This window comes from Rosa chinensis, chromosome 7 (genome assembly GCF_002994745.2).
Source record: "Rosa chinensis cultivar Old Blush chromosome 7, RchiOBHm-V2, whole genome shotgun sequence".
NCBI lineage: Eukaryota > Viridiplantae > Streptophyta > Magnoliopsida > Rosales > Rosaceae > Rosa > Rosa chinensis.
Window position 1 is genome coordinate 6,648,279 of NC_037094.1, and position 26,857 is coordinate 6,675,135.

Sequence of the window (26,857 nt, forward strand, 5' to 3'; positions counted from 1 at the left end):
GCTTTTAAGAAAAATTAATAATAAATTGAATTTAAAAAGTCCTACTTATAGAAAAGAGCTTGACACAATGAAATCAAGGGAAGTGTATGTTACATTTACATTTTTCTTTCCTCTCTTACTTTTCCGACATCATGCACAGCGACTGATCTGCATAAATTGCTAGTGTATCATTGAGGCGTGCCTCATCAACCCTCATTTACTCCCAGAAAAGCGCAAGTGAAAAAAATAAAAGGAAAGGTTTAACTACAAAAGTCAAAAGCCAAATCGGGGATTATCGCTATTAGTAAGGAATTGGGATTAAGATTAAGATGACAATTACTCACATGCTATGAGCCTAATGGGGAGACAATTAGTGCCGGACCACATGCCATTACTTTTGTCCTAATGCCGTTACAAAATGCCACATCATGGGATAGACTTTGGCAGTGGAATCTCCATTTTCGACCAAAACAGATAAATAATCTTAAACTAATCTCACTTTAATTAGCAACATTAAAAAATAACATCAAAGGGGATTTTTTTTTTTTTGTGAAAATTAGAGTTTGGAACTCATTCATGCTGATATTTTAATTTGTATCAGAGTGAAATACCAAGTCATATCAGTTACGTTAGTGAGTTAGTAACATATCCACCTAATCAATATTTGGACCAAGGTTTACAAGAGTATCCCAATAAAGACAGACTGATCCCCCACCACAAGTGCAAGAACTCGAAAACCCCTCAAACATACTGGCTACAAGCTGGTGGAAGTTATGATTCAAACATTACACATAAGGGTCTCATACTAGGCTGATTGACCAACCACGCTGGAATTTAGTTTGTCAAAACAAGTCCAACGGGATCAAAATAATAAATGTTGAAGTTCATCAAAATTATGAGGCATTACATATGCCTAAAGAGACAAGGTGGCCGGTTAGGGGATTAATTAATTATTAACCAATAAGATTAATCTTGGGGATTAAGGTAGACAGAATTGAGAATTGGATATCCGCCACGTGGAGGGTTGATGCTGCGCTTACTTTTGCTTGGCTTGTGTCCTCTTCAAAGGACTGGAGGGTCCAGATTCCATGATGATAGTGATCATTATGAACCCATTTGCTCCCACACTGAATCATCAAATAACTTGGTGGATAAGCCCGCAATGATGAGATTTTGAGACAATGACCTAGGAACTAAAGGACTTGGGCTATGACAATGCTCATTGTCAATGGACTAAGCAGTTGGTTCTTAACTATGGGACTTCCCTTCTGTGCTTGCTAGTCTTCTACGGTTTTTTATTGGGAAGAGATTAGTAGAGAGACTCCGTAATAATCCGCTCGAGGAACATGTTTAATGAACATTTAAGGGCGAAAAACAATATCAATAATATGACTTTCTTTTTCATTCAACGAAATGTATTTAAGATGATATGTCATTATTGACAAGTAACAACAGCTTCCCCATATCTTGATTTTTCTCTATTTTAGGAAAAAATTTAGATGTTTTGCTCCAACAGATTCCCTACAATTATCCCTAAAATAGAGATAGTGATGAGAGAGAACAAAATTTCATATATTTACAGCAGCAATCTGCAAAATTTCAGGCAAGGATTTAGGGAAGAATCTATTGGAGTTGGAGCATAATTTTTTTGGAGATTTTAATTTTTATTTTCCTATAATAGATAAATTTTAGGAAAGCTGTTAGAGATGCTCTAATGGACTAATGACATATCTCCCGTTATACTCGTATTTGGGTTTTTCGAGTCAACTAGCAAAGGTGTACATTTTGTATACCATATGTCGCCAATTTGACCAAGGGTTGCTCTGAACTCAGAAATACATGTACATATATGTGTCACCGATAATCATTCTTCTGATCAATCATCATAGTAGCGAAAGTGTGGGATGAGAGGAGAAATTTTCTAGGATCTCTTGTGGGACAAGAAAGCGCACAAGTTTGGTGCGTCCATTATGGTGGGAATTGGATATATATGGCCAATCATTATATGGCCATCAATTCCGAATCTTCATCTTCAATTCCTTCCATTTCTTCTTGGGTGGATCTTACATGTCTGATTTTCCTTTTAACTATAGATTCCTCCTTATCTCCATCATCTATTCATGAGAATAAATTATAGTTAACTTTCATCGTTTATTCAAACTAAACACGAGCAAAAATTTGGCTAAGTTTATTTTTGGTCTTCAAAAGTGTTGAATTCAACTATTGATGATCGAAATATTTGATTGGATTGAAGAATCAAGCAATGCTCCTCAATTCAAGCAAGTTCCTTAGTTTAAAGCAAATTGCGTATCAAGAAATCTGATAAAATGAATAGACAAGACTTCATCACAATGAAATGATGATTTATTCGTGTTCACATAAAATGATAAAATTATAAAAATGAGCTATTCAAAAAAAAAAAAAATTATAAAAATGAGAGGATAAAGCCCTCGGGGTTAACACGAGTGGGCCTTGATCAAGTCATGTTATCTCAAAAGGCAGATCCATATATCAAAAGACATGGATGTCATGGCCCAGCCCAACCTCACTGGATCCGAAAACGCATTTCGCCTGATTTTCTTGCTCCGAAAGCCACCACCACTCTTTACCGCCACCCACCTCTCTCAGCTACTCAACAACTCCCGGTTCACCGATTCTCAGTCAAAATTTCTCATCAGGTAATTTCTTCATTTCCTATATTTTTCAACATGATATGAACTGGATTCGTAGTGTTATCGTTTGAATGATGCGAATTGCTTCAGATTAGATTTGCCTTTGTTTTTTGTTTTCGCCGTCTACGTCTTCAATCTTTAGTCTGAAGTAGTGATTGATATGTATAACTGGGTAAATCATGGTTCTGCTAATTTTGTTCAGTTTTAGGTAATTGGAGCTTGAAGTTTTTTTTTTTTTTTTTTTCTCGTTTTTGTTTTGCAATTAAATCAATCAATCAATCTGTGCAAGAAGTATGGCTTACTTTTATCATTTTCTTGAAAAGATGAGGAAGAATCTTGGAGTGTGCAAACTTATAGTGCAGTTAGTTGCTTACAGTGTCTTGGTAGTTTTGGTTTTATATCATTGCAAAGGTGTATTTGAATAGTTTTTGTGCGCACCATTTTGAGTTATATGTTCTCTTAACTATGTATCAGCATGAGCTCTTTCTTCGTAGATTTCCATGACTATATTCATGGCAGTAGAGTTTTGATGTCAGTTCTTCGCATTGAATATTAAAGGGAATGCAGTTAAGGCGATCTTTAGGCACGGTCTTTTATATTTGAATAGGTGAGTGCCGAGCCTGAGGGGCAATTAACAGTGTCATAGAATAGAACAAGGCTGCTGGGTGCTTGGTAGAGTAGTGGCTCTTGGTTGCAATTCATCGTTTTACACCCCTTTTCTTTCTGGATTTCTATATGTTAGTTGGAAAGAGACATTAGCTCTCACTATGCGTTGAGCTGGGTTTTGATTAATTTCTTCAAGTTGCATGAACTCTTCTGCGTGGTTGTTGAGTTGAGTTGAGTTGTTTTGTTCTGTATCGTTATTGCTTGATAGGTCCTCTTCGATTAGCTTCATTACAGTATTTAGTTATTTATATGCAGTAATGAATCTTCTCACTAATCAGTCTAGAATTGTTCATGAGGGTGTATTTTATTTTCATAATGTCAGCAGATTTAATTCAGTGAAGCAAAATTTGTCTTCTTAGCTAGGTTTGGGAGAAGCACAAGAAACATGGCTTTGACAAACTTCATACTGACAGTGGCTGGTGTAAGTGCTGTAGTTCTTTTATTGAGGAGTGATGTGAAACAGTCAGCTACCATCTTCAGGCGGAACGTCAAACATATCCGCAAGTGGCTTGAAGAAGAATCCAAGTATGCCCTTCAATTTTTTGTTTTATGAATTATTTTCTCTAACAAATTTGTTGATATATTTGCAAAATAGATTCAATTTTAATTCAATCCATATGGTTCAGCTTTATGTGCTAGTGACATTTTTTAAATTGATTATGTTTGTGATTTTCCGGGCATTGCTAGACCTGGATACCAGATATTTTTATATTCTGATTGGATGAAGCTTCTGATATCATCAAAGCATAGTTCTAATTCATTATCTCCTGTTGTTTGAAAAGTTGGGGTAGTAAGTTAGCAAAGTGAACTTTTGAAAATGGTTTTTCTTGTTAGAGATTAAGTTGAATGGATTTTGAAGTGGTTAATTTTCCAGGTCCTAGGTCACCATGGCATCTTGATGATGATTTTCATTCCTATTTCATATGTTTTGCTCTTTCTCTTTGGCATTAGGGTAGTCTCATTTCTTTGGTTCAATTGATGCATTAGTGATTGTATACAATTAGAACTGAGGTGCGAGCAGATTAGACCAATTTTCAGTAACTCCATCTTTGTGTCCATGAAAAATTTGCCAAGAGTTTTGTTTTGTTATGTTTTTTGTTTTTGTTTTTGGCTACAATATGGCAAGATTAATTTGCTGTCAAATGATTATGTCAGTTCAAAAGACTTGTCTGTCAAACCTGGGTTCTCAACGTCTGTTACTTGAGTATGCTTAAGACTAGAGGAATTGTGATTTGATATTTGCTTTGCCTTTTGTCTTCTTTATTTAGAGGTCTCTTGCATCCAAAGAGACGCATTATATGACTCCATAAATTATCTCTCTCAGGGCAGTCCCAAAGGAACTGGAAACAAAGGTTCCGCCAAAGGATGTTCCCAAGGAGGACAAGCACTAGTATGGACATGGGCACCCCGAGTGGTTTGCAGGAGTTTTAGTTCCCAAAATCTTTGGATTTTATGTTCATAAATTGCTTATCATGCTTTTCCCAGTAGTTTTGGGTTTTTAGATATACTGATTGTAACTAGTAACTACCGCGGGAGCTATATTTTCCTAATCTGAGGTACCCTTCTCTGGTCAAGATTATCTTTGGAAGAGTGATATCCATGGTTTTGCCACAATTTGTATGCCATATCCAGTGCACAAGATTTTTCGTTTTCAAGATCTGCTTAATTCTGCAATAAACTTTCTCCCCCCCCCCCCCCAATTATAGCTGCATGTAGTTAGGTGGCAATAAAATATCGAGTTACGTGATGCACCATGTGACGTGTTTGCTCTGGTTATCCAACTTCTTTTCTGTTAATAGAATAGCATGATCTCAACTGCTCGAACAAACTTGTTGGAACTCTCCTTGGAGGAAAATCAAATCGTCTGATTTTGAAATAGTCTGATATCAAATCGAATCAGACTATTCTTTCGGTGTGCAATCGAATAGTCAGATTTTGAAATCTGTGCACCAATTTCCCTACCTTCTTTTGGCCTTGACGAGTAGGTTATCTGGAACTTCTGACTCCGGTCGGCCGAGAAATTATCAATTTTCTGTAAATTTAAGAATTACTCCTGTGTTCCTTTCAAAAAAATAAAATAAAATAAAAAAGAATTGCTCCTGTGTTTTTACAAGAGTTTATTTAAGGCTCTTGACCAAACTAACTGAGAGTAGCTTGGTATCATTCAGAAGTAAGAACCCATTGATTTTGAAGTAAATGGGGGTCCTGGGGGGCTGGTTTGGTACTTTGGTGTTTGATTTCTTAGCTTAATCTGGAAGTGTCTTTAATCCCACACGCCACACCATGTGAAATTGCAAGCACACAAAACAGATGAACATACACCAAGGACAATAATATTTTGCCATGATTTCATGCCGATTTGGTGAACTACCCTTGTAAGAGAAACCCATCAGTGTCAACCCCCAACCAACCACCTTAAAGAGTGAAGACCCTTCATTGAATGCCTTGGCCTCTAGACTCCTAGCATTATATTAGTCGCAGCTCTCCTCCATCCTCTGAATCTGAAATTAATCAAGGCCAATTTGCTTGCCTAGACCTCACCACAGAAATGGCTCTTGTGGAAGACAAGCGTGCAGGTGCTGAGATTGTGCATGGAGCTCAAGAGTGCTACCAACAGTCCATAGATCTCTTGGAAGAGCTGGGATTTCCCAAAGGTGTTCTTCCCCTGCAAGATCTGGTGGAGTGTGGAAGGGTGAAGGAAACTGGGTTTGTGTGGATGAAGCAGAAGGCGCCATACGAGCACTTCTTTGTTGGGTCGAACACGCGTGTGAGCTACGCGACTGAGGTGACTGCGTATGTGGAGAAGGGCAGGATGAAGAAGATGACCGGGATCAAGAGCAAGCAGGTGTTTCTTTGGGTGCCTATTAGTGAGATGATCATGGAAGAGCCAGCAACCAAGAAGATCACTTTCAAGACTCCGATGGGGCTCGGAAGGACTTTTCCGGTCACGGCTTTCATGACCGAGGAGGAGAAGCAGAAGTATCTGGAGAATGGTAATTGAGTAAACTTGGGATGTCTAGCTACTAGGTTATGGTGGTAAAACTTGGGATTGCTAGAATGTTATGGTGTAACATCTCGACTTTTGAGTATTCTATCTGAAGTGCTGAACAAATCTAAATCGGAGGTCTATGCAGACATAATGTGTTAGGTTTTCATACTTGTAATTTGAATTTATGATCTTATGAATGTTATTTTCGAGTTCAGGTATTAATTTGTTATGTAAATTGACTTCTTAAAAATTAAAATGGTGCTATTTCAATGAAAAAATGAGCTGGAAGTCTAGAACATGCTTAATCTCCATGAAAAATAGAGTTTTGGTTCTTGGGAACTGATCAGATTGCAATTTGGTGCAATATCAGACTATCACTGATTCACTGATACTACTTGGCAATTTTACAATTTTCTTTATTTTAATTACGACATTACTTATATAAATAGTCAATTTTGTTAGAAAATTTTCTTACAAAACACTCATCCAACCTATCATTGCAATTTGGACTATAACTTGCTTAAGAATAAGCAACACTTTTGTTCTCTGTTTTATAGAGAGTTAGAGACAAAGAAAATCAAAATCGTAAGAATTAGTTAACATACACAAAATCAAAATTGCTAGTCGAACGACCTACTCTAAAACCCCCAAGTCTAGTATTTGAATCTCAATTTCATCCTGTGGCCTGCAGATTTGAGAGACCATTTAGATTCGTGTGTCTGCGATGCAGTCGATTAGTCTGGCCTTCGCGGTTTCGCCTCAATAACGATACAGGTGTTGGGATACCACTGCATTCATTACTCGATAAAAAAACAAAAAAAAAACTAAACACTGAATGACCAACAACCTGGGCATGGGCATGGGCATGGGCATGGGCATGCCCAAAAATGAAAAATCAATTTTCTTACACGTTTCACAGTTTCTAAACCACACCTCTAATAGAGTGCGACTATACCGACAATAAGGCACCGGATTTGCCCCTCAAAGTCTCAAGTCAAAGTCCGCGCCTGGTATCTTACACCAAATAGTCCACTCCAATCCACCAACTAATGGCCAGAGCCTTCTTGGGCTTCTCACCTCCAACATCCTACTTCCGCCAAGTGTCTCACCTCCAGAGGCCGACTCCCCCATCCGTCTTCCACGTCAGCTCAACAACCGCCGCACCCATGGCCCAGCACCACCCTTCCCTCGAAATCCTCGGCGGCGCCAAAGACACATTCCTCCCCGCCCTCCCCTCCCTGACCCGACCCTATAACCCGTTTCCCGTCTTCGCCTGGAACCGCCATGTGGAGACCATCTTCGCCGCCTTCTTCCGGTCCACCCCCTACATTAAGCTCCGCCGCGAGTGCCTCCGTACAAAAGACGACGGCTCCGTCTCTCTCGACTGGGTCCCCGGCGACGACCGCGTCCTGCCCGCCGATTCTCCCCTCCTCATTCTCCTGGTTCGTAATTTCGATTCTCTCTTTAGTAAAAAAAGATGAAAGATTGAGTCTTTTTCTTTGGGTAATGTAAATGCTGCAGCCAGGTTTAACCGGAGGAAGTGAGGATTCGTATGTGAGGCACATGCTGATTAGAGCTAGAGATTGTGGATGGCGGGTTGTGGTCTTCAACAGCCGCGGTTGTGGTGCTAGCCCTGTAACCACTCCTCAGGTACTATTCAAACCATGGTTGTTTCTGTTTACCAAGCTAACTGTTTCTTTCTACAAATTGATAAATATTGTTATGGGTAAATAGTTTGTGAGTTTGATGATGAAGATATTGAGCATTTCGATATATGGTTTTAGCCAACATTGTGATTGTTTGTTATTTTTATGATGCTGATATGCAGTTCTATTCGGCTTCATTTTTAGGAGATATACGTGAGGTAGTGGACCATGTTGGTGGGAGGTATCCGGAAGCTAATTTATATGCGGTAGGCTGGTCTCTTGGCGCTAACATTCTTGTTCGGTATTTGGGTCAGGTACCGTTGCAGTAATTTCCTGTTCCATGCTCTCCATATACACTCTTAGTGATCAATTGCTCGTATGAAATTTCTGTATGTTGGCTGGACCAATGGCTTTTCACTAGAAATGCTTGGTGTTTGTTACTCTTATTCATGTTCAAATGCATCTTAATGGTAGCTTTGATGTGGTAGTATGTTTAGCAATGCATCTTGATGTAGCAAGCTTTCTACTCATATGAATTCATCAATGCCAGTAGGCTTAACAAAGGATCTGGTACATGCAGGAGTCTAATATGTGCCGTCTCTCTGGTGCTGTATCACTGTGTAATCCTTTCAATCTGGTGATCGCAGATGAGGATTTCCATAAGGGATTCAATAATGTTTATGACAAAGCTCTATCAAGTGCTCTCTGCAAAATTTTCAAGAAGTAATCCCATGATACATTTAAAAACTTTCCCAATATTTATTTCAGTTCGAAGGTGGTAACCAATTTGCTGACACTACATTGTAGGCATGCATTGCTTTTTGAAGACATGGGTGGTGAATATAATATCCCATTGGCTGCTAATGCCAAATCTGTCAGGGACTTTGATGAAGGACTAACTCGTGGTATATATGTCGTGCGCTTGAAACCTTTTTGTTTTTTGGATTGGGGTTATTATAATATGACATTAATCTGCTAAGAGCACCTTTCACTAAAAATTGCAGTTTCATTTGGTTTCAAATCCGCGGATGACTACTACTCTAATGCTTGTAGTTCAGATTCCATAAAAGATGTTTGCACACCGTTGCTTTGCATTCAGGTGACATTTTGCCACAACATATCATATGATAGACATTTTATGAACCTCTCTATTGATGTTGACTGTACATCGTGAATGTTATTGTTATGGTTGAATAAAAATGGATCTGTTTTATGGATCAATGAGACACTTGGTGCCTGTGCATATCTGTTCAACTCTGACATTTGGTATGAATGATAGAAAACAGACAGAAGGTTAAAGATGGAATAGTGGAAGGATTTTCTGAAAGGGGAGGAAGGGTCTCGATTCCTTAGTTGCTTGTTTAAGTGGAAAGGGAAAAGTGGAGGGATTTCAAGCCCCTAGGTTCATTATATGATAAATTGATTAGCAGGTGGGAGGAGGGAACCTATTAAACAGAATTTATGGATGTAATTTTCCCCACTCCATTCTACTCTTAGTATGAGATTAATATACAGCTATATAGGTTCTTTCCTTCCTTCGTTTGTTCTTCTCTTTCTTCAGACAAGAAGATGAAAATCACTCCTTTCCTTCCAGTGATTTGTATAATCCATCCTGTTGCATTCATTTCCTTTCTATCAGTGTCCTTGTTTTGATGTAAATAGCATTGAGTGATATCCATTAAAATTTTAAAAATCATGTTTTATTATCCCATATATCATTGTATGCTTAGACATACTCAAATGATCTTAATGGTTTCAGGCAGCAAATGATCCAATTGCTCCAAACAGGGGAATTCCTCGTGGAGATATCCAGGTTTGTGGAGTCTCAAGCTAAAGTATATTTCTTGCGATATCTTTCTACATAACATTGAGCTAAACCTTGCTGTTATCTTAGGACAATCGAAACTGTATGTTGATAGTGACACCTCAAGGTGGCCATTTAGGGTGGGTTGCCGGTGCTGAAGCTCCATTTGGATGTCCTTGGACTGATCCAACCGTGATGGATTTCCTTGATCATCTGGAGAGAGGGAAATCTAATGGTCTCCCATGTTCTGGTGATTTGGAAAGTGTGCAGCAACATACAGAGGACTTGCCCCTCTTGGAAGTATAGTTAGCAAATACTCCATTCTTTATATATACACCCATATTCTTGTACCTTTATCAAATTGTAGTCCTAATAATGTGATAGTGTGCAGTCAAATTTATTTGAAATAAGTTAGAATCATATAATCATTATGCATTCCAAAATTCAGATGGACCCAATGTTGTGTAGACTTAGAATGATGCTAAGCTAAACAAGAGATCTTATTATCTGAAAGGCGTATCGAACTCTTTTTTATTTTTGGACGACTTTGATGCTTTGACTTTTAATTGCAATTTTCCTCTTCAGCTAAAAGATTTTCTCGTAACCCAAAGGTTCCTCACAATTCTTTCATAATGATAAACTATGTAAACTTGGTGGCTTTTTAACGCATGATAGCATGATCCACAGCAATGCAAAGTTGATTGCAATAAAAAGTAGATTAAGAGAATCACAATATGTGAAATTTGATATAAAAATTCAATATAAGAAACATGAACTTTCCATAGTCCAATCTCTCCAAATTTGATTTCATATATTATGACTTATAAGTAATATCCCAAATTTTTTAGAGACCAAGCTTGTTTTTGAGAAATAGATAACTTCATTAACTTATCCATGGCCAGAAGGCACATACATCACAAGCTGTCTCATACCAACAGTTCTATATGACACAAGCTGCCAAGTAAATGACAAGTGACCCTCACTTTAAACAAATACGCACACTTATTGAGCCTGACTATAAAAAAATCAATCCTCACTACTAACCTCTCTTTGAAAAGTAGACCTAGTCGCCTAGAGACCTCAATTGGTGTACAACTAGAGAAAACTAAGATGAAAGTAATACAAGACCAACTTTCTAGTAGTAGGCAAGAAGACCAGAAAAACCAAAAGCTTTCCTTGGCCATGTTCTCGAGCCTCCAGCTACTGGGAAATGCTCCTCCAGGATCCCAAATACTAAACCCTTAAGAGACAGGGTCAAATCGCAGGGTCCGCCAAAGAGCCCCATTCCAACAGAAAAACACTCCAAGCCCATCTGATTGTAGCCTTAAAATTGATTTGGGCCACCACACCCTTTTAGGCTTCCAAAATGATTTGGGCACCCAACCTGATGTGAGCCACCCAAACCCTTTGGGCCCCCAAAATGTTCTGGGCACCCCACTTGCCGCTCCTCTGCGGCGTACGCTGCCGTGACCACTTCTCTGCCAACCCAGGCATCAGATGTAACCACCATCCTCGAGTCAGACACCCCACTGGCGTGCTCCGCATGCTCCAGATTCTGGAACGCTGCACGGTGCACAACTGCGATCTCCGCCACATCCACGAGTAGGTATTCAAACGCCCTCGCCGCCATCAACCTGAACGTGGCCGCTTTGATCTAGGTCCAGAGGTCGCACGTCCGCCACCCAGGGCCTCTCATCCCTTGGCCTCCAACCTGTAATCTCCGGTCAATCCCGACTGCGTAACTTAGCCTTGAGCAGCTCGTCGCTGCCTGATCTGCCACGGCCACTCGTCCACTCAATCACCGTTGAGTCTGATCGGACTGGAGCACTGATCCAAATCCCTCACATCGCCTATTTCCTTCCGGCAAGAGATGATGGCCAACCTAGGGCTAGGTTGGGTGGTCGCCGCACAAGATCGGCTGCTGAGTGTCATCCACAGATGATGTAGAAGGGAGACCGATACTAGTCGCCATGGCTGGAGGCTAGGGTTTGGGTTTCGACAGAGCCTCATTTAGTATCTTTAGAGACCAAGCTTGTTAAGAAAGAAGAAGAGATAGATATTACAAAATAGAAGGAAAAAAAAAAAAGGTTCATAGTCTTCATATCCCAACTTTTGAGTAAAGTGTCAACTCAACCAAATCTTGAACAGTATAGAGTTGTCTCCTACATGATCCACACAGGGAAGAGGGAAGAGTCATTCGCCTAAGTTGTCGAGAATTGAATCTACAGTATTATATGTTTTCCATGATGTTGAGTGGTGTGACAGTTTTCGAGGGTGACCTGAATAACTTTTTGATGTTGTAATTCAGGATGACCAAGTTATTCTCACACTAGTTGCCTGTATATTGGTTCTGATATATTCAGCAAACTTATAATGCTCTCCCAACTGACTGTATATTTATGTGAATAATATCTTCTCTCTTTCATTAAATGTCACCTCTATTTATGGGACAATGTAATCGTAAATTCTCATTATTATTCTTTTAAATTTCCTCCAATATTTCACTCAACTTGACAATTACTAAACTAATCTAATGCTGCGCTATAGGTTTTTGGGTTTTTCAATGGATGAACAATTTGGAATTAGACAACAATACAATACCATTTTTCTTCCAACTTTCCTTCGAATATGATTCACATTGCTTGACACAAGATATTCATTTCTACGACTCATGAACTAACTGTGATTGTTCCATGGATAATTCGTATTGATTCATAACAGAAGCAAGCACCAGCAAATAGTTTGTGATAAAATGAAAGAACTTAAATGTGTTTTAGGAATATACATGCATTATCAAAGAGTCAAAGCGAAACGTGCGTAAGTTCAAGGAACTACACCAGAACTTGAAGTAGCTGGTCTGTTAATAGGCACTGGTTGCATAGATACACAGTGCCTATGAAATTCACGGTATCTTTGACTCCCACATATATAAGATATTAAGATGAATCAATGCATGGTCTTTTGCAGTGTTTCACGAGCCACAGACACGGGTTTCAATGGAACCAACAATCATATATGGTGCTTTTAGGGTCGGCATGGCCTTGTGTTAGAATCTTTAGCAGCTTAGCTTGACTTCGTTGGTTTATTTGTTTGTGCTCCTTTCATGACCGAATTTGGTAGTGAGCCTCTGCGTCATCGCTTGTGCTTCTATGACATATTAATTAGTTGGTTTCATATAATATTTATGAAAAGGATAAACTCTAATCCTACCAACGATGCTGATGAAGTTGGGCGGGCAAGCTCATACGCACAGTGATAGAATTCAAATGCAATTCTTCTTCTAATTTAGAGACTAATTCTAGGATAAACTCTAATCCTACCAACGATGCTGATGAAGTTGGGCGGGCAAGCTCATACGCACAGTGATAGAATTCAAATGCAATTCTTCTTCTAATTTAGAGACTAATTCTAGCGAGCCTTTGAGATTGACTGCAAGCTAATAATTTTCCATTTGAAATAATTGGGAGGACATGCAGTCTCCCAAAAACAAGAAGAGTCCTAGAAGGATTTGGTTGACATGTTGGAATGAATTTGGACGGTTTTAGTGAATGGTGAAAACTGAAAAGAATGGGGCATTAGAATCTCATATCACCTTGAAAAGTCCAAGCTTTACAACAATGATATAAGAGACTTTATGGCCTTTATATTATTGTCAATCAATTTGTGTATGATCACTAAGATGCTTAGATTTATATTAAGTTTTAGAATGGATAATAATTGGAGGACATAATGCAGTCTCCCAAAAACAAGAAGAGTCCTAGAAGGATTTGGTTGACATGTTGGAATGAATTTGGACGGTTTTAGTGAGTTGGTGAAAACTGAAAAGAATGGGGCATTAGAATTTCATATCACCTATTGTCAATTGTGATATTTCTGCCTATTGTCAATCAATTTGTGTATGATCACTAAGATGCTTGTGGGAGTGGTCAACTACCACTAGAACTGCAATTAAGGTAATTAAAAGCGGTGATTATTATCGCTTTAACTACGATAATAACTACGCACAATGATTACGACTATGAATGTGGGAGTGGTCAACTACCACTAGAACTGCAATTAAGGTAATTAGAAGCTGCGATTATTACTGCTTTAGCTACGCATTCAGACTCTTTTTACTCCATTCGACTAAAATACGTACTGACTTAGACATCGGAGAGTTTTCTGCAGGTACCCCTTCTCCTCTTCAAGCCGTCGGTTAAACTTCCGAGTCAACGCTCCAAGGAAGCTTCTCAATTGCTCCTGGTCAGCTTCCGCTCCAGTTCGCATTCATTGGTGAGTCAAAATCCTCTATGGAATTTTTCATCACCAACAAGTGGCGCCGTCTGTGGGAACGACTTTTCCCTAAAAAGTGATGGCAGAAGTTGCACCTGACGGAATCCCATTTCTGTCACTGAGGACTGGAAATGACGAAATCCAACCCCCTCACCAGCCCCCAAATGGACATGTCCCAAACCTAAGCGATGATTTGAACTTGCCATTAAATGACGAGACGGAAAGGCTGAGACAAGAACTTTAGCAACTCAGGAAGGAAAAACAAGACCGAAAGGCCCGCCGACGACGAAAACTCGAAAGAATTCTAGGCCTGGGCGTTTGGACCTGAATGACCAAACCAAATCGAGCAAAAAAGACCGAATCAGTTCAGTTATAATATGGGAATTCTCGGTTCGGTGCAAAGACCGACCCAAATGTATGTAATCGGTTCGGTCTCGGGCTTCAAAAATTTAGAGACCGAAAGACCGACCCAAACCGAATTGTGTCTTATTTGCCACTTGTCATTCTATGATTGGGTAATATAATAATATGTTAAAATTTAAAAAAGAAAAGAAAAAAAAACATAAGACCTAACCCACCTAAGTCATCGAGTCGAGACTATCCCGATCTCAGCCTCCCTCTGACCCTCTCTTCTCTCTCTTTCTCTCTCTCTCTCTCTCCGGTCTCAGCTCTCCGTTCTCCACCAGCTCATCCGCCATTCTCCGTCTCCGAAATCCGCCTCCGCCAGTGAACCACTGGACGCAAAGCTCCAGAAATTTGCAGTCACTGATGCCCGACGATCTCAGAGAGAACTCTTGGATCTTCAATTCCACATGGTTTCGATCTAATAGTCGATTGACTCGATTCTCCTCGAAGCTTTGCAGTATGCACTTCACTCCTCGCAGGTCAGTATTCAGTAATGAGTAATCTAGGGTTTTCAATTTCACTTTTTCATTCTGAATTTTCTAAACTTCAATGTGGTGAATTAGGATCTTGTATTCAAGCACTTCCCAAATTTCATGGCTTCTCCTCAGAATTCATCCCAAAGTTCCGATTCCAATTCAAAAGTTATTACTCTTCCAACACCAACTGATGCTTCAAGGGTTCAGACAATTCCGAAAACATTCAGAAGCTCGCAGTTTTTGTTCATGTTTGATTAGTTGATTGTTTTCTCACTTTCTGTAGAACCATTCACAATTTTAGTTTGATTGAACATTTTAATGATTAAACAATTTGGATTGTTGTTTAATGAGTTTAATGACTTTAATCTATTGGAGTTGGACAATGTAATTGTGCGTTGTGACTTTGTGTTTGTGAACTTTGTGATTTTGTGACTTGTGTTGTAAAATTTAAGTTTGATTGAACATTTGAAATTTTGAATGTTTGAATAGGTTGTAATGTTGTATGATCAGTTATGTTAATGAGTTTGTGAAGTTGATATGCATCCCAGATTTCCAGGTACCAAAATGAGTCTGGCAGTTTTGCTAGAAGTCCAGATGAGTTTTTGAAAAACTGGGAAAACAGCAAGCTCAAGACTATCTGGATTTTGGGCCCGAAAAGTTCGAAAACCGAACATACCTGTTTGGGATCGGTTTCTGTCGGGTTCCAGTTTTGAAAAAGCCCAAACCGATTATTTCGGCCTTGATCTCGATTTTACCAAATTTCAGGCCTGGCCCGACCCGAGCCCAGGCCTAAAGAATTCTACAACTCGACAGCAACTCTTCAGACGATGAGGCCAGCAGCGTCATCGGCGGAGGCTTCCCTCGTCAAGGGGGTGGAGGCACATTAAATGGAAGACTAAACGGCATAACTGGAGCAAGCCAATCCAAGAGAGCACGCAATGAGTCCTGGTGTGAGAAGATAGAGAAAATGATCAATGAATGTAAGCGGGCCGATCCTCGAGAGCTCGTGACCAAAATCGCAAGGGAAGTCAGTAAGTCTCCCTTCACTGATGACATCCTCAATGCCACGAAACCTCATAGGTTCACCAACCCCATGTTCCAAAAGTATGATTGGACTACCGATCTCATGGATCACATCAAGGGGTACAAACAACAGATGTCCATCGAAACAAATGATGAGAAACTGATGTGCAAGCTCTTCTCATCAAGCATCGCAGGGCCGACGTCAACATGGTTCCAAGAACTTAAGCCCAAATCAATCCCGAATTTTGACACGCTGAGCCTAGTTTTCATTTCACAATACTTCTGTAATCATAAGCAAAAGAAGGAAATGGCCACTTTGTTCAGCACCAAGCAAAATACAGGACAGAAAATATGACAGTTTTTTTAACGGTTCAAGGCTGAAATACGACATGTCAACTGTGAGCCTCAGTTTGCTGCGATTGCATTCAGAGAATGACTTCTCCCAAACGCACCTTTATATGAGAGTTTGTTGCACGAACCCCCAAGAGACATGGATGACATTATTACAAGAGTCGAAGGGGAGATCAGGATCGAGAGGGCAAATGAGGCACAAGAGGCCCGAGTTACTATTGTTGTCACCTCGAGAGAGGTCGACGGGAGTAACATTAAGAAGGACATTCAAAGTATAAATTGACTTAGCGAAGGGATACCTCGAGATTATCCCCCTAAAGAACGGTTTACGATCCACCTGATGACTATATACAAAAGACATAGCCACGAAGAAATATTTGAGAAGCCAACCCCCCAACCGGAGGCTAGTAACGAGGATGAGAGTAGTCGATATTGCTCACTCCATGAGGTAAGGGGACACAAAATATATAAGTGTGAGGGAGTGCGGCTAGCTATCTTGCCGTAATGAAGGCTGATAAACTTCTTCAGTATAAAATGACATAAATAGAGGCAACCAGAGGAGTCATGGAAAGTCCACGTGCTGAAATTCATCTCTAGTAATGGAAAATATACAATAATATGGTGACTTCGTTTTGATAAAAAGATTGGCATGACTCAAAAAACTCAGGTTAGAATAATAAAAGAGATTAGTGATTTTTATGCATGTCAGTATCTCATTCAAGAGACTGTTGGATTCATTTATTTTGTATTTTTCATATGAATAATATCACTGGGACTAGTTCCTCAAGTAGGACAGTTGCATTTAATTTGTAGAAACTGGTTCCTCGAGCAGGACCGTTGCTTTGATTTGTAGGAGCTGATTCCTCCAATGGGACAGTTGCCTTAATGCTTCGAAATTGGTTCCTCGAGTAGGACAGTTGAGTTGTTTCATAAGAGCTGGTCCCTCGAGTAGGATAGTTGCCCTAATGTTTCGAAACTTGTTCCTCGAGTAGGACAATTTCTTTGATTCATAGGAGCTGGTTCCTTGAGTAGGACAGTTGCCTTAATGGTTCGGGACTGGTTCCTCAAGTAGGACAGTTGGTTTGAATCGCAGGAGCTGGTTCCTCGAGCAGGACAGTTTTCTTAATGCTTCGAAACTGGTTCCTCGAGTAAGACTATTGCTTTGATTTGTAGGAGATGGTTCCTCAAGCAGGACAGTGCCAAATTGGTTCCTCAAGCAGGATAGTTGCCTTCATGCTTCGAAACCGGTTCTTTGAGACAGTTGCGTTGATTCATAGAACCTAATTCCTCGAGTAGAACAGTTACCTTAATACTTTGGGTGGGATGGTGTCCCTCACCCTCACTACAGGCAGGGGTGGGATGATGGACCTCACCCTCATTGCATGTAGGAGTGGGACGAGGTGGTGGATCTTACCCTTAAAAGACGTAGAGGTGAGACAACACAGGTTACGAGATTGGTAATGAATCTAAGCCCTTCAGGGCATGGGGGCAATCCCATCCTCAGAGGACGATAAAAAAGTAGTCTATGAAAGGAGAATCGTCCTATATGGTTTGGTTTCAAATTCTTCAATACATTGTTTTTGTTTAACGTTTATTAGATCGCCAGCAAATCGCTCAGGATATTGGCTCTCGATTTCAAATTACCCAATGCATTGCATTCTTGTTTTGTTTTGTTTTTTTTCCCTGAGGGTCTGCAAGCTCAGAAAAAGAAAAAGAAAAAACAAAGGGGCATGTAGGGAAGTGAAATATATGTCACAGCCATGGAAACACAGATGAAGGTCGTGATGAAGGTTATTGAGGTTGGCGTCACCTACGTCGGGACCAGCGTTGCAATCATCGAGGAAGGTGATAACTCATAATTTCATACATTTTTATACCCTTAAATGTAGGATTCTAGGCTTAGTTCTTGTCATTTTTGAGTCATTTACTTTGTGTTTGTGTTTTGTAGGTTAAACTGAAGAAAAGAATGATTTGGAGTTTAAGTCACGCAGGATTGAAAGGATGCTGGCCATCCTGATCTTCCAGAATTGTCTCTGCTTTGCGTCAACTTCACAGATAAAACTGTACCTTCTCAGAAGGAATTAACAGGCAAGCCTTACACCATTGGAAAGATACGGATGTTAGCTTTCTAAGGAATTTTACGGAAGTGGATTCACATTTTTCTGGAGGAAGTTATGATGATTTAAGTGAACCTAGTTCGGGAAGGCAGATTCTGACGGATTTTCGGAATCTGACTTGTGAAGCCCAAAACCGTTGCTCCTAGCACTTGAATGGAACAAGGCTGAACGTGTTTGACATATTGGGAGTAATTTCTTGCATTGACTTTAATAACCTTGCGTCCCTTTGGAGAGAAGAAAGCTATTCCAAGTTGGACTAGAAGACCGAAGAAGCCCAAGTCAAGTAGGATTAAAAAGAGACATACAGGGCAGAAAACCTAAGACGTTGGAGAGACACAAGAGACAGCATATTCGGCAGAGAACAAGGAGAGGAGAAGCTCTCACCATCACTGGACCCGAAGTCCTCAATTCTTCCATTGTTTGTTTCATGTTTTCTTTGATTCTAGTCATGTTTTTCATGGTTATGGATTGCTAAATTCCTAAGCTAGGGCTGAGATGAAGCCCCTAGTATGACTACTCTATTTGTTTAGTTGGTTTGCTATTGAATTTCTGGATTTCTATGTTAAACTCTTAATCACCGTTTCAATAGAACTTTTATTCAAAATCTTTGCTCGGGATTAATAAGACCTAGGTTTTGTTTATGAGTTATTTGGTTGGAGAACATGATGCTTGATCAATGAGTAGATGTTTTCTAGGGTGCCAAAAGATAATTTAATCTTGTGATTAAAGAGTTGTGAACTGAGAATACAAGTGCTTGATCATAGTCGATATTCTTGTTTGCATGATTTCCTAGTTCTTTTGTGCTTAATGGAGTTGAACATGTTTGCTTGAACCTGATCATTAAGTGGAGTAAATTATAGTTTGGCTACTTGAGTTCTATACATGATCAATAAGTTGGAATTCATAGGTTAGAAGAACTTTGGCATATGTCTGGGATCAATAAAGCTTATGTACTGAAATCTTTAGCATGAAATCTAGAGAATTCAATGGTTATCAATTAGAGAATAGGATATAAGTATTAGCTGGTGGATTCAATGCTTTAGCATCTTCATAATCTGTTCTTAAACTTAAAGAAATCTCATTGCTCATTCTTGTTTTTAATTTCAGTTTTTCTTTCTTTAATTTTCTGTTTACAACTCAATCATCATAAAAATCAGTTTGTTTCACTTAAGTATAGCACACTTGTCATTGCAAAATTGTTTCAATCAGTCCTTGAGGGAATGACCTCGTGCTTGCACCTCTATTCTACAATTGATTCGTGCACTTGCGAGTACTAAATTAAAATTGACAACAAGTTTTTGGCGCCATTGCCGGGGACTGACTTAATTCAATTTGATTTGTCAGTTGTGCCATACTTAATTTTTGTATAGTTTTTTTAGTTTTCTTTTACTTATTTTTTGTTTGTTTTTCTTGTAGGTTCGAATTGGTTTATGCAAGGTCGTCGATCCCAGAATTTAGCTCTCATTGTCTACGATCCGGAGATTGAACGAACTCGTAGAAGACTTTTAAGGCAAGCAAGAACTCAAGCTCAAGTTGCGGTTCCAATGGCAGAAGATGAAACAAAAGCATTGAAGGAGTTCACGGCTCCTACTGCACTCACAACATCATCTTGTATTGTTGTAGCTCCTATTCCTGCAGGAGTGCGTTTTGAGATTAGACCAGCAACAATCCAAAGCTTGCCTAACTTCTATGGGAAGACGAATGAAGACCCTTATCTCCATGTGGAGAAATTCAAAGACATATGTGGGACTTTTCGGTATGAGATATCGGATGAGCAGATCCGTTTAAGGCTTTTCCCTTTTTCATTGAAAGACAAGGCAAGAAAGTGGCTAAGCTCTCTTCCCCCTGGTTCCATCAATACTTGAGATGATTTGGTTAAAAAGTTCTTGTTAAAATTCTTCCCAGCTAAGAAAACCAATGCTCTCCAAGCAGAAATCTTTGGCTTCTCTCAACCCGAAGGAGAACCTTTTTATGAGAGTTGGGAGCGTTATAAGGATTTATTTTTGAAGTGTCCTCACCATGGATTTTCTAAACCCCAAAAGGCTCAATATTTCTACAGAGGTTTGAACTCCCAAAGTAGAAGTATGGTGGATGCTACAGTTGGCGGAAGCTTGATGGGAAAGACGGCAGATGAGGCAATTCAAGCTTTTGAGACTATATGTGAAAATTCGCAGCAATATGATCCTTATACAACAGTGCCCAAAAGAGGAGGACTACATGAGGTTAGTGCAAGTACTAAGTTGGAGGAGCAAGTTGCAGCCTTGGCAAGACAAATGAAGAGCCTTACTCCTCTGTTAAATAAGGCTGCAAGGGAGACATGTGCTTCGTGTTCAAGTATTGCACATACCACAGAGGCTTGTCCCGAAAATTTCTTCCAAGATGAGCAAGTCAACATGGTGAATAATTATAGAAGGCCTGTGAATGATCCCTTTTCAAATACCTATAATCCAGGTTGGAGGCAACATCCAAATTTCTCTTATAGTAATAGTAATCAGGTGCAAATGCCAAGGAATCCTCCCATGCAAAATTATCAAGGGCCAATTGAACAAAAGAAACCATGCAGCAACTTGCACAAAATCAGATGGAATTTCAAAAGGCGAATGCTCAGATGCTTCAAGCTATTCAAGAGACCAAGAAAGAGCAGCAAGTTCAATCTCAAGCTATTTCTAAGCTAGAAGTTCAAGTTGGTCAGATTGCCACTGCTTTGAATGAGAGAGAACAAGGGCGTTTACCTAGCCAAACTCTTGCTAATCCAAGGGGTCAATTTGAGAAACATGAGCCTATGAAAGCTGTGATCACATTGAGGAGTGGAAAAGAAGTTGATATAAAAGTTCGTAGTCCAAGAGATAAAGAAGAAGTCAAACGGGGAAACCCAGAAATTAATGAATCAGCAGAGAAGGAATCTGCAGAAGGATTGAAGCTGCAACAGCAATCCCGAAAACGTACTGATTCAAACCCAGCGACTTCTAGCACCCCAGAAACGCCTTTACGGTCTACTCCAGAGTCTCACTTTGTTCCTAAACCTCCGTATCCACAGTTGCTTTAGAAGCCAAAGAAAGATAGGCACTTGACTGAGATTGTGGAACTATTTCGCAAGGTGCAAATTAATATTCCTTTGCTTGATGCTATTAAACAAATCCCAGCTTATGCGAAGTTTTTGAAGGAGTTATGCACTAATAAAAGGAAATTTGAAGATCATGAGAAAGTGTTGTTGTCAGAAGAGGTCAGTGTCGTAATTCAAAGAAGACTCCCTCCAAAGTTGAAGGATCCGGGCAGCTTCACAATCCCTTGCACAATTGGTGATCATTATTTTGAGCGTGCTTTGATGGACTTGGGTGCAAGTGTTAACCTGATGCCATACTCTCTATATTTGAAATTAAAGCTTGGTGACCTGCAACCAACATCAATCACCTTGCAATTTGCAGACCGATCAGTCAAGAGGCCAAAGGGAATTGTTGAAGATGTGTTAGTGAAGGTTGATAAGTTCATATTGCCTGCAGATTTTGTCATTCTTGAAACTGAACCAGATGCTTATTCAAGTGAGGATGTACCAATCATTTTGGGTCGTGCGTTCATGGCTACTGCTGATACCATAATTAAAGTAAAAGATGGACTTCTATCTATGACAGTTGGTGACATGTCCGTGGAGTACAAGATTTTTGAAGCTGGTCGACGTCCCTCTGAAGACGGTAAATGTTTTATGGTTGATACAATTTCTCCTATTACTCATGAATCTTTTGTTTTGAATTCATCTCAAGATCCACTTGAAGTATGTTTGACACAATCTGGAATGGATTTTGATACCAAGAAAGAGGTTGATGAGTTAGAGAAGCTTCTTAATGTTGCACCGGTTTTTGAATCAAGAAAGTGGAACCAATTTGAGTCTTTACCTCTATCCACAAATAAAGTTGTGCCTTCCATTCAGCAATCACCGAAGTTAGAGCTCAAGCCACTGCCACAACACTTGAAATATGTATTTTTGAGTGAATTTGAGACACTTCCAGTGATTATTGCTTCAGACCTTTGTGAAGAAGATGAAAAGAAGTTGTTGCAAGTTCTTCAAGCTCACAAAACAGTGATTGGATGGACAATTGCAGATATTAAAGGTATAAGTCCTACAATGTGTATGCACCGAATCCATCTTGAAGATAATATGAAGCCAACACGTGATGCACAAAGGCGTTTAAATCCACCAATGAAAGAAGTTGTGCGTTCTGAAATTTTGAAGCTCCTAGATGTTGGAGTTATATATCCAATTTCAGATAGCCAATGGGTTAGTCCAGTTCAAGTGGTGCCTAAAAAGTCAGGAATAACCGTTGTGAAGAATGAAAAAGATGAGTTAGTGCCTACAAGGATGACTACGGGTTGGAGAGTATGTATTGATTACCGAAAGCTCAACACTGCCACACGCAAAGACCACTTTCCATTACCTTTTATTGATCAGATGCTTGAGCGATTGGCGGGTCATAGTTATTATTGTTTCCTTGACGGCTATTCAGGGTATAATCAAATTCCTATTGCACCGGAGGACCAAGAAAAGACTACATTTACTTGCCCTTTTGGTACTTTCGCATACCGGAGAATGCCTTTTGGATTGTGTAACGCACCGGCTACCTTTCAACGATGTATGATGAGTATTTTCTCCGACATGGTGGAGCGATTTATTGAGGTATTTATGGACGACTTTTCTGTTTTTGGTTCTTCTTTTGATGATTGTTTGCTTCATTTAGCTCTAGTGCTCAAAAGATGTCAAGAAACCAATCTTGTGCTAAATTGGGAGAAGTGCCATTTTATGGTCAAGCAAGGTATTGTGTTGGGACATATTGTTTCAAGCAAAGGCATTGAGGTTGACAAAGCAAAAGTGGATTTAATTACCAATCTTCCTCCACCAACAACAGTAAAGGGAGTGCGTTCTTTCCTTGGCCACGCCGGATTTTATCGGCGTTTCATGAAGGATTTTAGCAAAATTGCATGACCCTTGAGCAATTTATTAGCAAAGGATGCAGAATGTGTGTTTGATGAAGCATGTCTAGAGGCATTTAACAAGCTCAAGGCCCTCCTAACTTCAGCTCCTATCATAAAGCCTCCGGATTGGAACTTACCGTTTGAATTAATGTGTGATGCGTCGGATTATGCGGTAGTTTTGGGGCAGCGTATAGAGAGGCTTCCTCATGCTATTTATTATGCTTCAAAGACTCTAAATGATGCTCAGCTTAACTATTCTACCACCGAGAAAGAGTTGCTTGAGGTTGTATTTGCTCTAGACAAGTTCCGGTCTTATTTGATTGGTTCCAAAGTAATTGTCTTCACTGATCATGCTGCCCTTAAATATTTACTTGCCAAGAAAGATGCCAAGCCTCGACTGATCCGTTGGGTTCTTTTACTTCAAGAATTTGATTTGGAGATAAAGGATAAAAAAGGAAGTGAGAATGTGTTTGCAGACCACTTGAGTAGATTGGTGCATGAAGATGATGAAGTGGACTGCCTTCCTTTGAATGAAAATTTTCTGATGAACAATTGTTTATGGTACGTGATTCTCCTCCTTGGTTTGCTCATATTGTGAACTTTATTGTTACTAAAAAAATTCCAGATCATTGGAGCAAGCAAGAGAGGGAGAAATTTCTTTCTAAAGTGAAGCATTATATTTGGGATGAACCATATTTATTCAAACATTGCCCAGACCAATTGATTAGAAGATGTGTACCGGAAAGTGAGTTTCAAAGCATTCTTCGTTTCTGCCATAGTTATGCTTGTGGTGGGCATTTTGGAGCCAAGAAAACAGCGGCTAAAGTTCTTCAAAGTGGCTTTTATTGGCCAACATTATTCAAGGATGCTTTTGAATTTTGTTCTTCATGTGATCGCTGCCAACGAATGGGTAATATCTCCAAACGTGACATGATGCCTTTGAGTAATATTTTGGTGGTTGAATTATTTGATGTTTGGGGAATAGACTTCATGGGACCTTTCCCTCAATCCTTTGGCAATCTCTATATATTGGTGGCAGTGGATTACGTATCAAAGTGGGTTGAAGCAATTGCTTGCAAGACTAATGATCACAAGGTGGTACTCTCCTTTCTTAAAGACAATATTTTTGCTCGTTTTGGCACTCCTAGAGCCATTATAAGCGATGGAGGACTACACTTTTGCAACAAGCCATTCGCATCACTTATGAAGAAGTATTCCATCACTCACAAAGTCGCTACACCTTACCACCCTCAAACTAGTGGTCAAGTTGAGATTTCTAACCGGGAAATTAAAAATATTTTGGAGAAAACAGTTTGCCCGGATAGGAAAGATTGGTCTCAACGTTTGAATGATGCTCTATGGGCTTATAGGACAGCCTATAAAACTCCAATCGGCATGTCGCCATATCGCTTAGTTTTTGGGAAGGCTTGTCATCTTCCGGTGGAGTTGGAGCACCAAGCATATTGGGCAATCAAGCACTACAATTTTGACATGAATGCAGCCGGTGAACAGAGAGCATTGCAGCTGAATGAGATGGAGGAAATTCGTAATGAGTCTTATGAGAATGCAAAAATTTACAAGGAGGGCACAAAGAGGTTTCATGATAAAGTCATTCGTCAAAAGACATTCGAACCAAACCAAAAGGTGCTGCTATATAACTCTCGACTGAGACTCTTTCCAGGGAAGTTGAAATCTCGGTGGATGGGTCCTTTTCTGGTCACAAAGGTGTTTCCCTATGGAGCAATTGAAATCAAGAACTTGAGGAACAACTCAATCTTCAAAGTAAATGGTCAACGTCTCAAACCTTACTTGGAGACATCTTTTGACACCAATGAGCAACATGTTTCCTTCACTGAGCCTCCAAATGAATGAGCTTTAACTTGGTCTGGCTGAAGACATAAAACTTAGCGCTTGTTGGGAGGCAACCCAATGATTTTTGGAAGAAGAAGAGTGCGTGTTCAGCAAGAATGAGGCTTCTAATCGTGCTCACATCTGCTACCTTCATACCAGGGACGTTTCCTAACTCTTTTCTTCTATTTTCGTAGTTCTTTTTCATCCATTAGTTGTTTTGGACGTGTTCTGTCCCCTTACTGTTATTACTGCACTGCTGTTTTATATTCGGGGATTGCAGTATGCACTTCAATCCTGCGACTGATTTGTTCTTCACATTGCGGACAATGCTCAATTTAAGTTGGGGGGTGGGATTTCGTATTTTATTTTATTTTAGGTCTGTCTTCGGTGTTTTGTTTTAACTTATTTAAAAAACAAAAAAAAAGAATAAAAATTAAAATTAAAAAAAAATTGCGTTTTACATTGGGTTCTTAGTTTTGTTTGTGAGTCTAAGTCTTAGGGTTCTTCCAAACACTATGATGAGCATGAACTTCTTATGGATAATATTATGGTCACAAGATGATAGCAAGCATGTATTGATTCATGATTTCAAGTAATTGTTAATAAATTTTTATGATTATTATGTTTAACTTGTCTTGCATTGATGGTTAGATTGGTGTAATGATTGAAATTTGATTGATGCATGCTAGGATGAGCTAAACTTGATTTTACCCTTGTGAGAATTTGAGCTTATATATGTGCTTTTCTTTTCTGAGTGAATTAGAATAGATCATCCTATTTTCTTGACGTGGATTTTGCATGATCTCATCTTTTATTCATTTTGGTTGAGACTCGGATTTGACGTGCGTATTATATAAGGACAAATGCTAGAACTTGCCTCAAAACCTCTTGAAGCGTATGGTTGAATTGCATGATGGATGGGAAAGGATAAAGGCACTAGGATTAATCACCATAGCCAAATTAAACCTGTGTTCCTTTGTGCACACAAGTTGTGCAACCCCCTAGTGAAACCCCCTTGAGCCTACATTAAGCCTTTTCTTTTGTCAACCACAAATTCCTTACCTTTTAACCTAGTATAGTTATATCTTTACCCTATTCTAAGGAGTTAGTGGAGCAAAATTTTCAGAGATTCATTATGGTTCAAGGTATTTTTGTAAGCAAGTATGGGGGAGTGTTATTGTAAATGTCGATCCAAGGAAGAAAAAAAAAATATTGATGGCTTTCGAAAAAAAAGCCAAAGAAAAAAATCGAAAGTAAAAAAAAAAAAGAATTTCCTTGGATTCGATAAGTTGTTTTATTATATTATGGTGTTTAGAATGAAGCAAAGGCCCAAAAAGATGACATCCGGCCTTAAGAAAAAGTTTCTTGCTTCATGTGTTTTGAGTTTTATTGCCTTGAGGAAATTCATTGAAGTTCTTATCTCTCTACATTATCTTTCTCGTGCTCTACTAAGTTCCTTAGGATTTTTGTGATTTCCCGATCCTTTCTTTCTTGAAACCTACACCCATAGCCCCATTACAACCCTAAATAAAGACCTCTTTGATCTTTGAAGTTGTGCATTCGATTTGTGGAGACTTGTGCAGAGGGGTGAGCATATGGTGTCACTGGCTTTTCATCCGAGTTTTGGCATTCCTTTCATGA

At 39.4% G+C, this 26,857-nt stretch overlaps 3 protein-coding genes, 1 non-coding gene and 1 pseudogene across 4 annotated transcripts; 4 read left to right on the forward strand and 1 right to left on the reverse strand.

The window, feature by feature from the left end:
• Nucleotides 1-2,503: 2,503 nt before the first annotated feature.
• Nucleotides 2,504-4,972, forward strand: LOC112176647. Its single transcript, XM_024314683.2, has 3 exons — nucleotides 2,504-2,657; nucleotides 3,681-3,842; nucleotides 4,642-4,972. The coding sequence occupies exons 1-3, from the start codon at nucleotides 2,509-2,511 to the stop codon at nucleotides 4,706-4,708; spliced, it is 378 nt and encodes a 125-aa protein (XP_024170451.1). The 5' UTR covers nucleotides 2,504-2,508; the 3' UTR covers nucleotides 4,709-4,972.
• A 615-nt stretch (nucleotides 4,973-5,587) lies between these two features.
• LOC112176646 lies at nucleotides 5,588-6,535 on the forward strand. Its single transcript, XM_024314682.2, has one exon. The coding sequence runs from the start codon at nucleotides 5,866-5,868 to the stop codon at nucleotides 6,316-6,318; it is 453 nt and encodes a 150-aa protein (XP_024170450.1). The 5' UTR covers nucleotides 5,588-5,865; the 3' UTR covers nucleotides 6,319-6,535.
• Nucleotides 6,536-7,268: 733 nt separating this feature from the next.
• LOC112176645 (embryogenesis-associated protein EMB8) lies at nucleotides 7,269-10,191 on the forward strand. Its single transcript, XM_024314681.2, has 8 exons — nucleotides 7,269-7,748; nucleotides 7,828-7,956; nucleotides 8,135-8,266; nucleotides 8,533-8,675; nucleotides 8,760-8,857; nucleotides 8,957-9,051; nucleotides 9,712-9,765; nucleotides 9,847-10,191. The coding sequence occupies exons 1-8, from the start codon at nucleotides 7,356-7,358 to the stop codon at nucleotides 10,060-10,062; spliced, it is 1,260 nt and encodes a 419-aa protein (XP_024170449.1). The 5' UTR covers nucleotides 7,269-7,355; the 3' UTR covers nucleotides 10,063-10,191.
• Nucleotides 10,192-18,043: 7,852 nt separating this feature from the next.
• LOC112177312 lies at nucleotides 18,044-25,237 on the forward strand (annotated as a pseudogene).
• Nucleotides 20,320-20,426, reverse strand: LOC112181096. Its single transcript, XR_002928701.1, has one exon. It is a non-coding gene; the product is annotated as a small nucleolar RNA R71 (small nucleolar RNA).
• Nucleotides 25,238-26,857: the final 1,620 nt, after the last annotated feature.

What these genes read in the sequence shown, in the direction of transcription:
- LOC112176647 (XM_024314683.2), top strand. Translation starts at nt 2,509, where the DNA reads ATGGCCCAGCCCAACCTCACTGGATCCGAAAACGCATTTCGCCTGATT. An exon ending in CAGTCAAAATTTCTCATCAG is followed by an intron (nt 2,658 to 3,680) that starts GTAATTTCTTCA and finishes CTTCTTAGCTAG; the next exon opens with GTTTGGGAGAAGCACAAGAA. An exon ending in TGGCTTGAAGAAGAATCCAA is followed by an intron (nt 3,843 to 4,641) that starts GTATGCCCTTCA and finishes TATCTCTCTCAG; the next exon opens with GGCAGTCCCAAAGGAACTGG.
- LOC112176646 (XM_024314682.2), top strand. Translation starts at nt 5,866, where the DNA reads ATGGCTCTTGTGGAAGACAAGCGTGCAGGTGCTGAGATTGTGCATGGA.
- LOC112176645 (XM_024314681.2), top strand. Translation starts at nt 7,356, where the DNA reads ATGGCCAGAGCCTTCTTGGGCTTCTCACCTCCAACATCCTACTTCCGC. An exon ending in TTGTTCGGTATTTGGGTCAG is followed by an intron (nt 8,267 to 8,532) that starts GTACCGTTGCAG and finishes TGGTACATGCAG; the next exon opens with GAGTCTAATATGTGCCGTCT. An exon ending in TTCCTCGTGGAGATATCCAG is followed by an intron (nt 9,766 to 9,846) that starts GTTTGTGGAGTC and finishes CTGTTATCTTAG; the next exon opens with GACAATCGAAACTGTATGTT.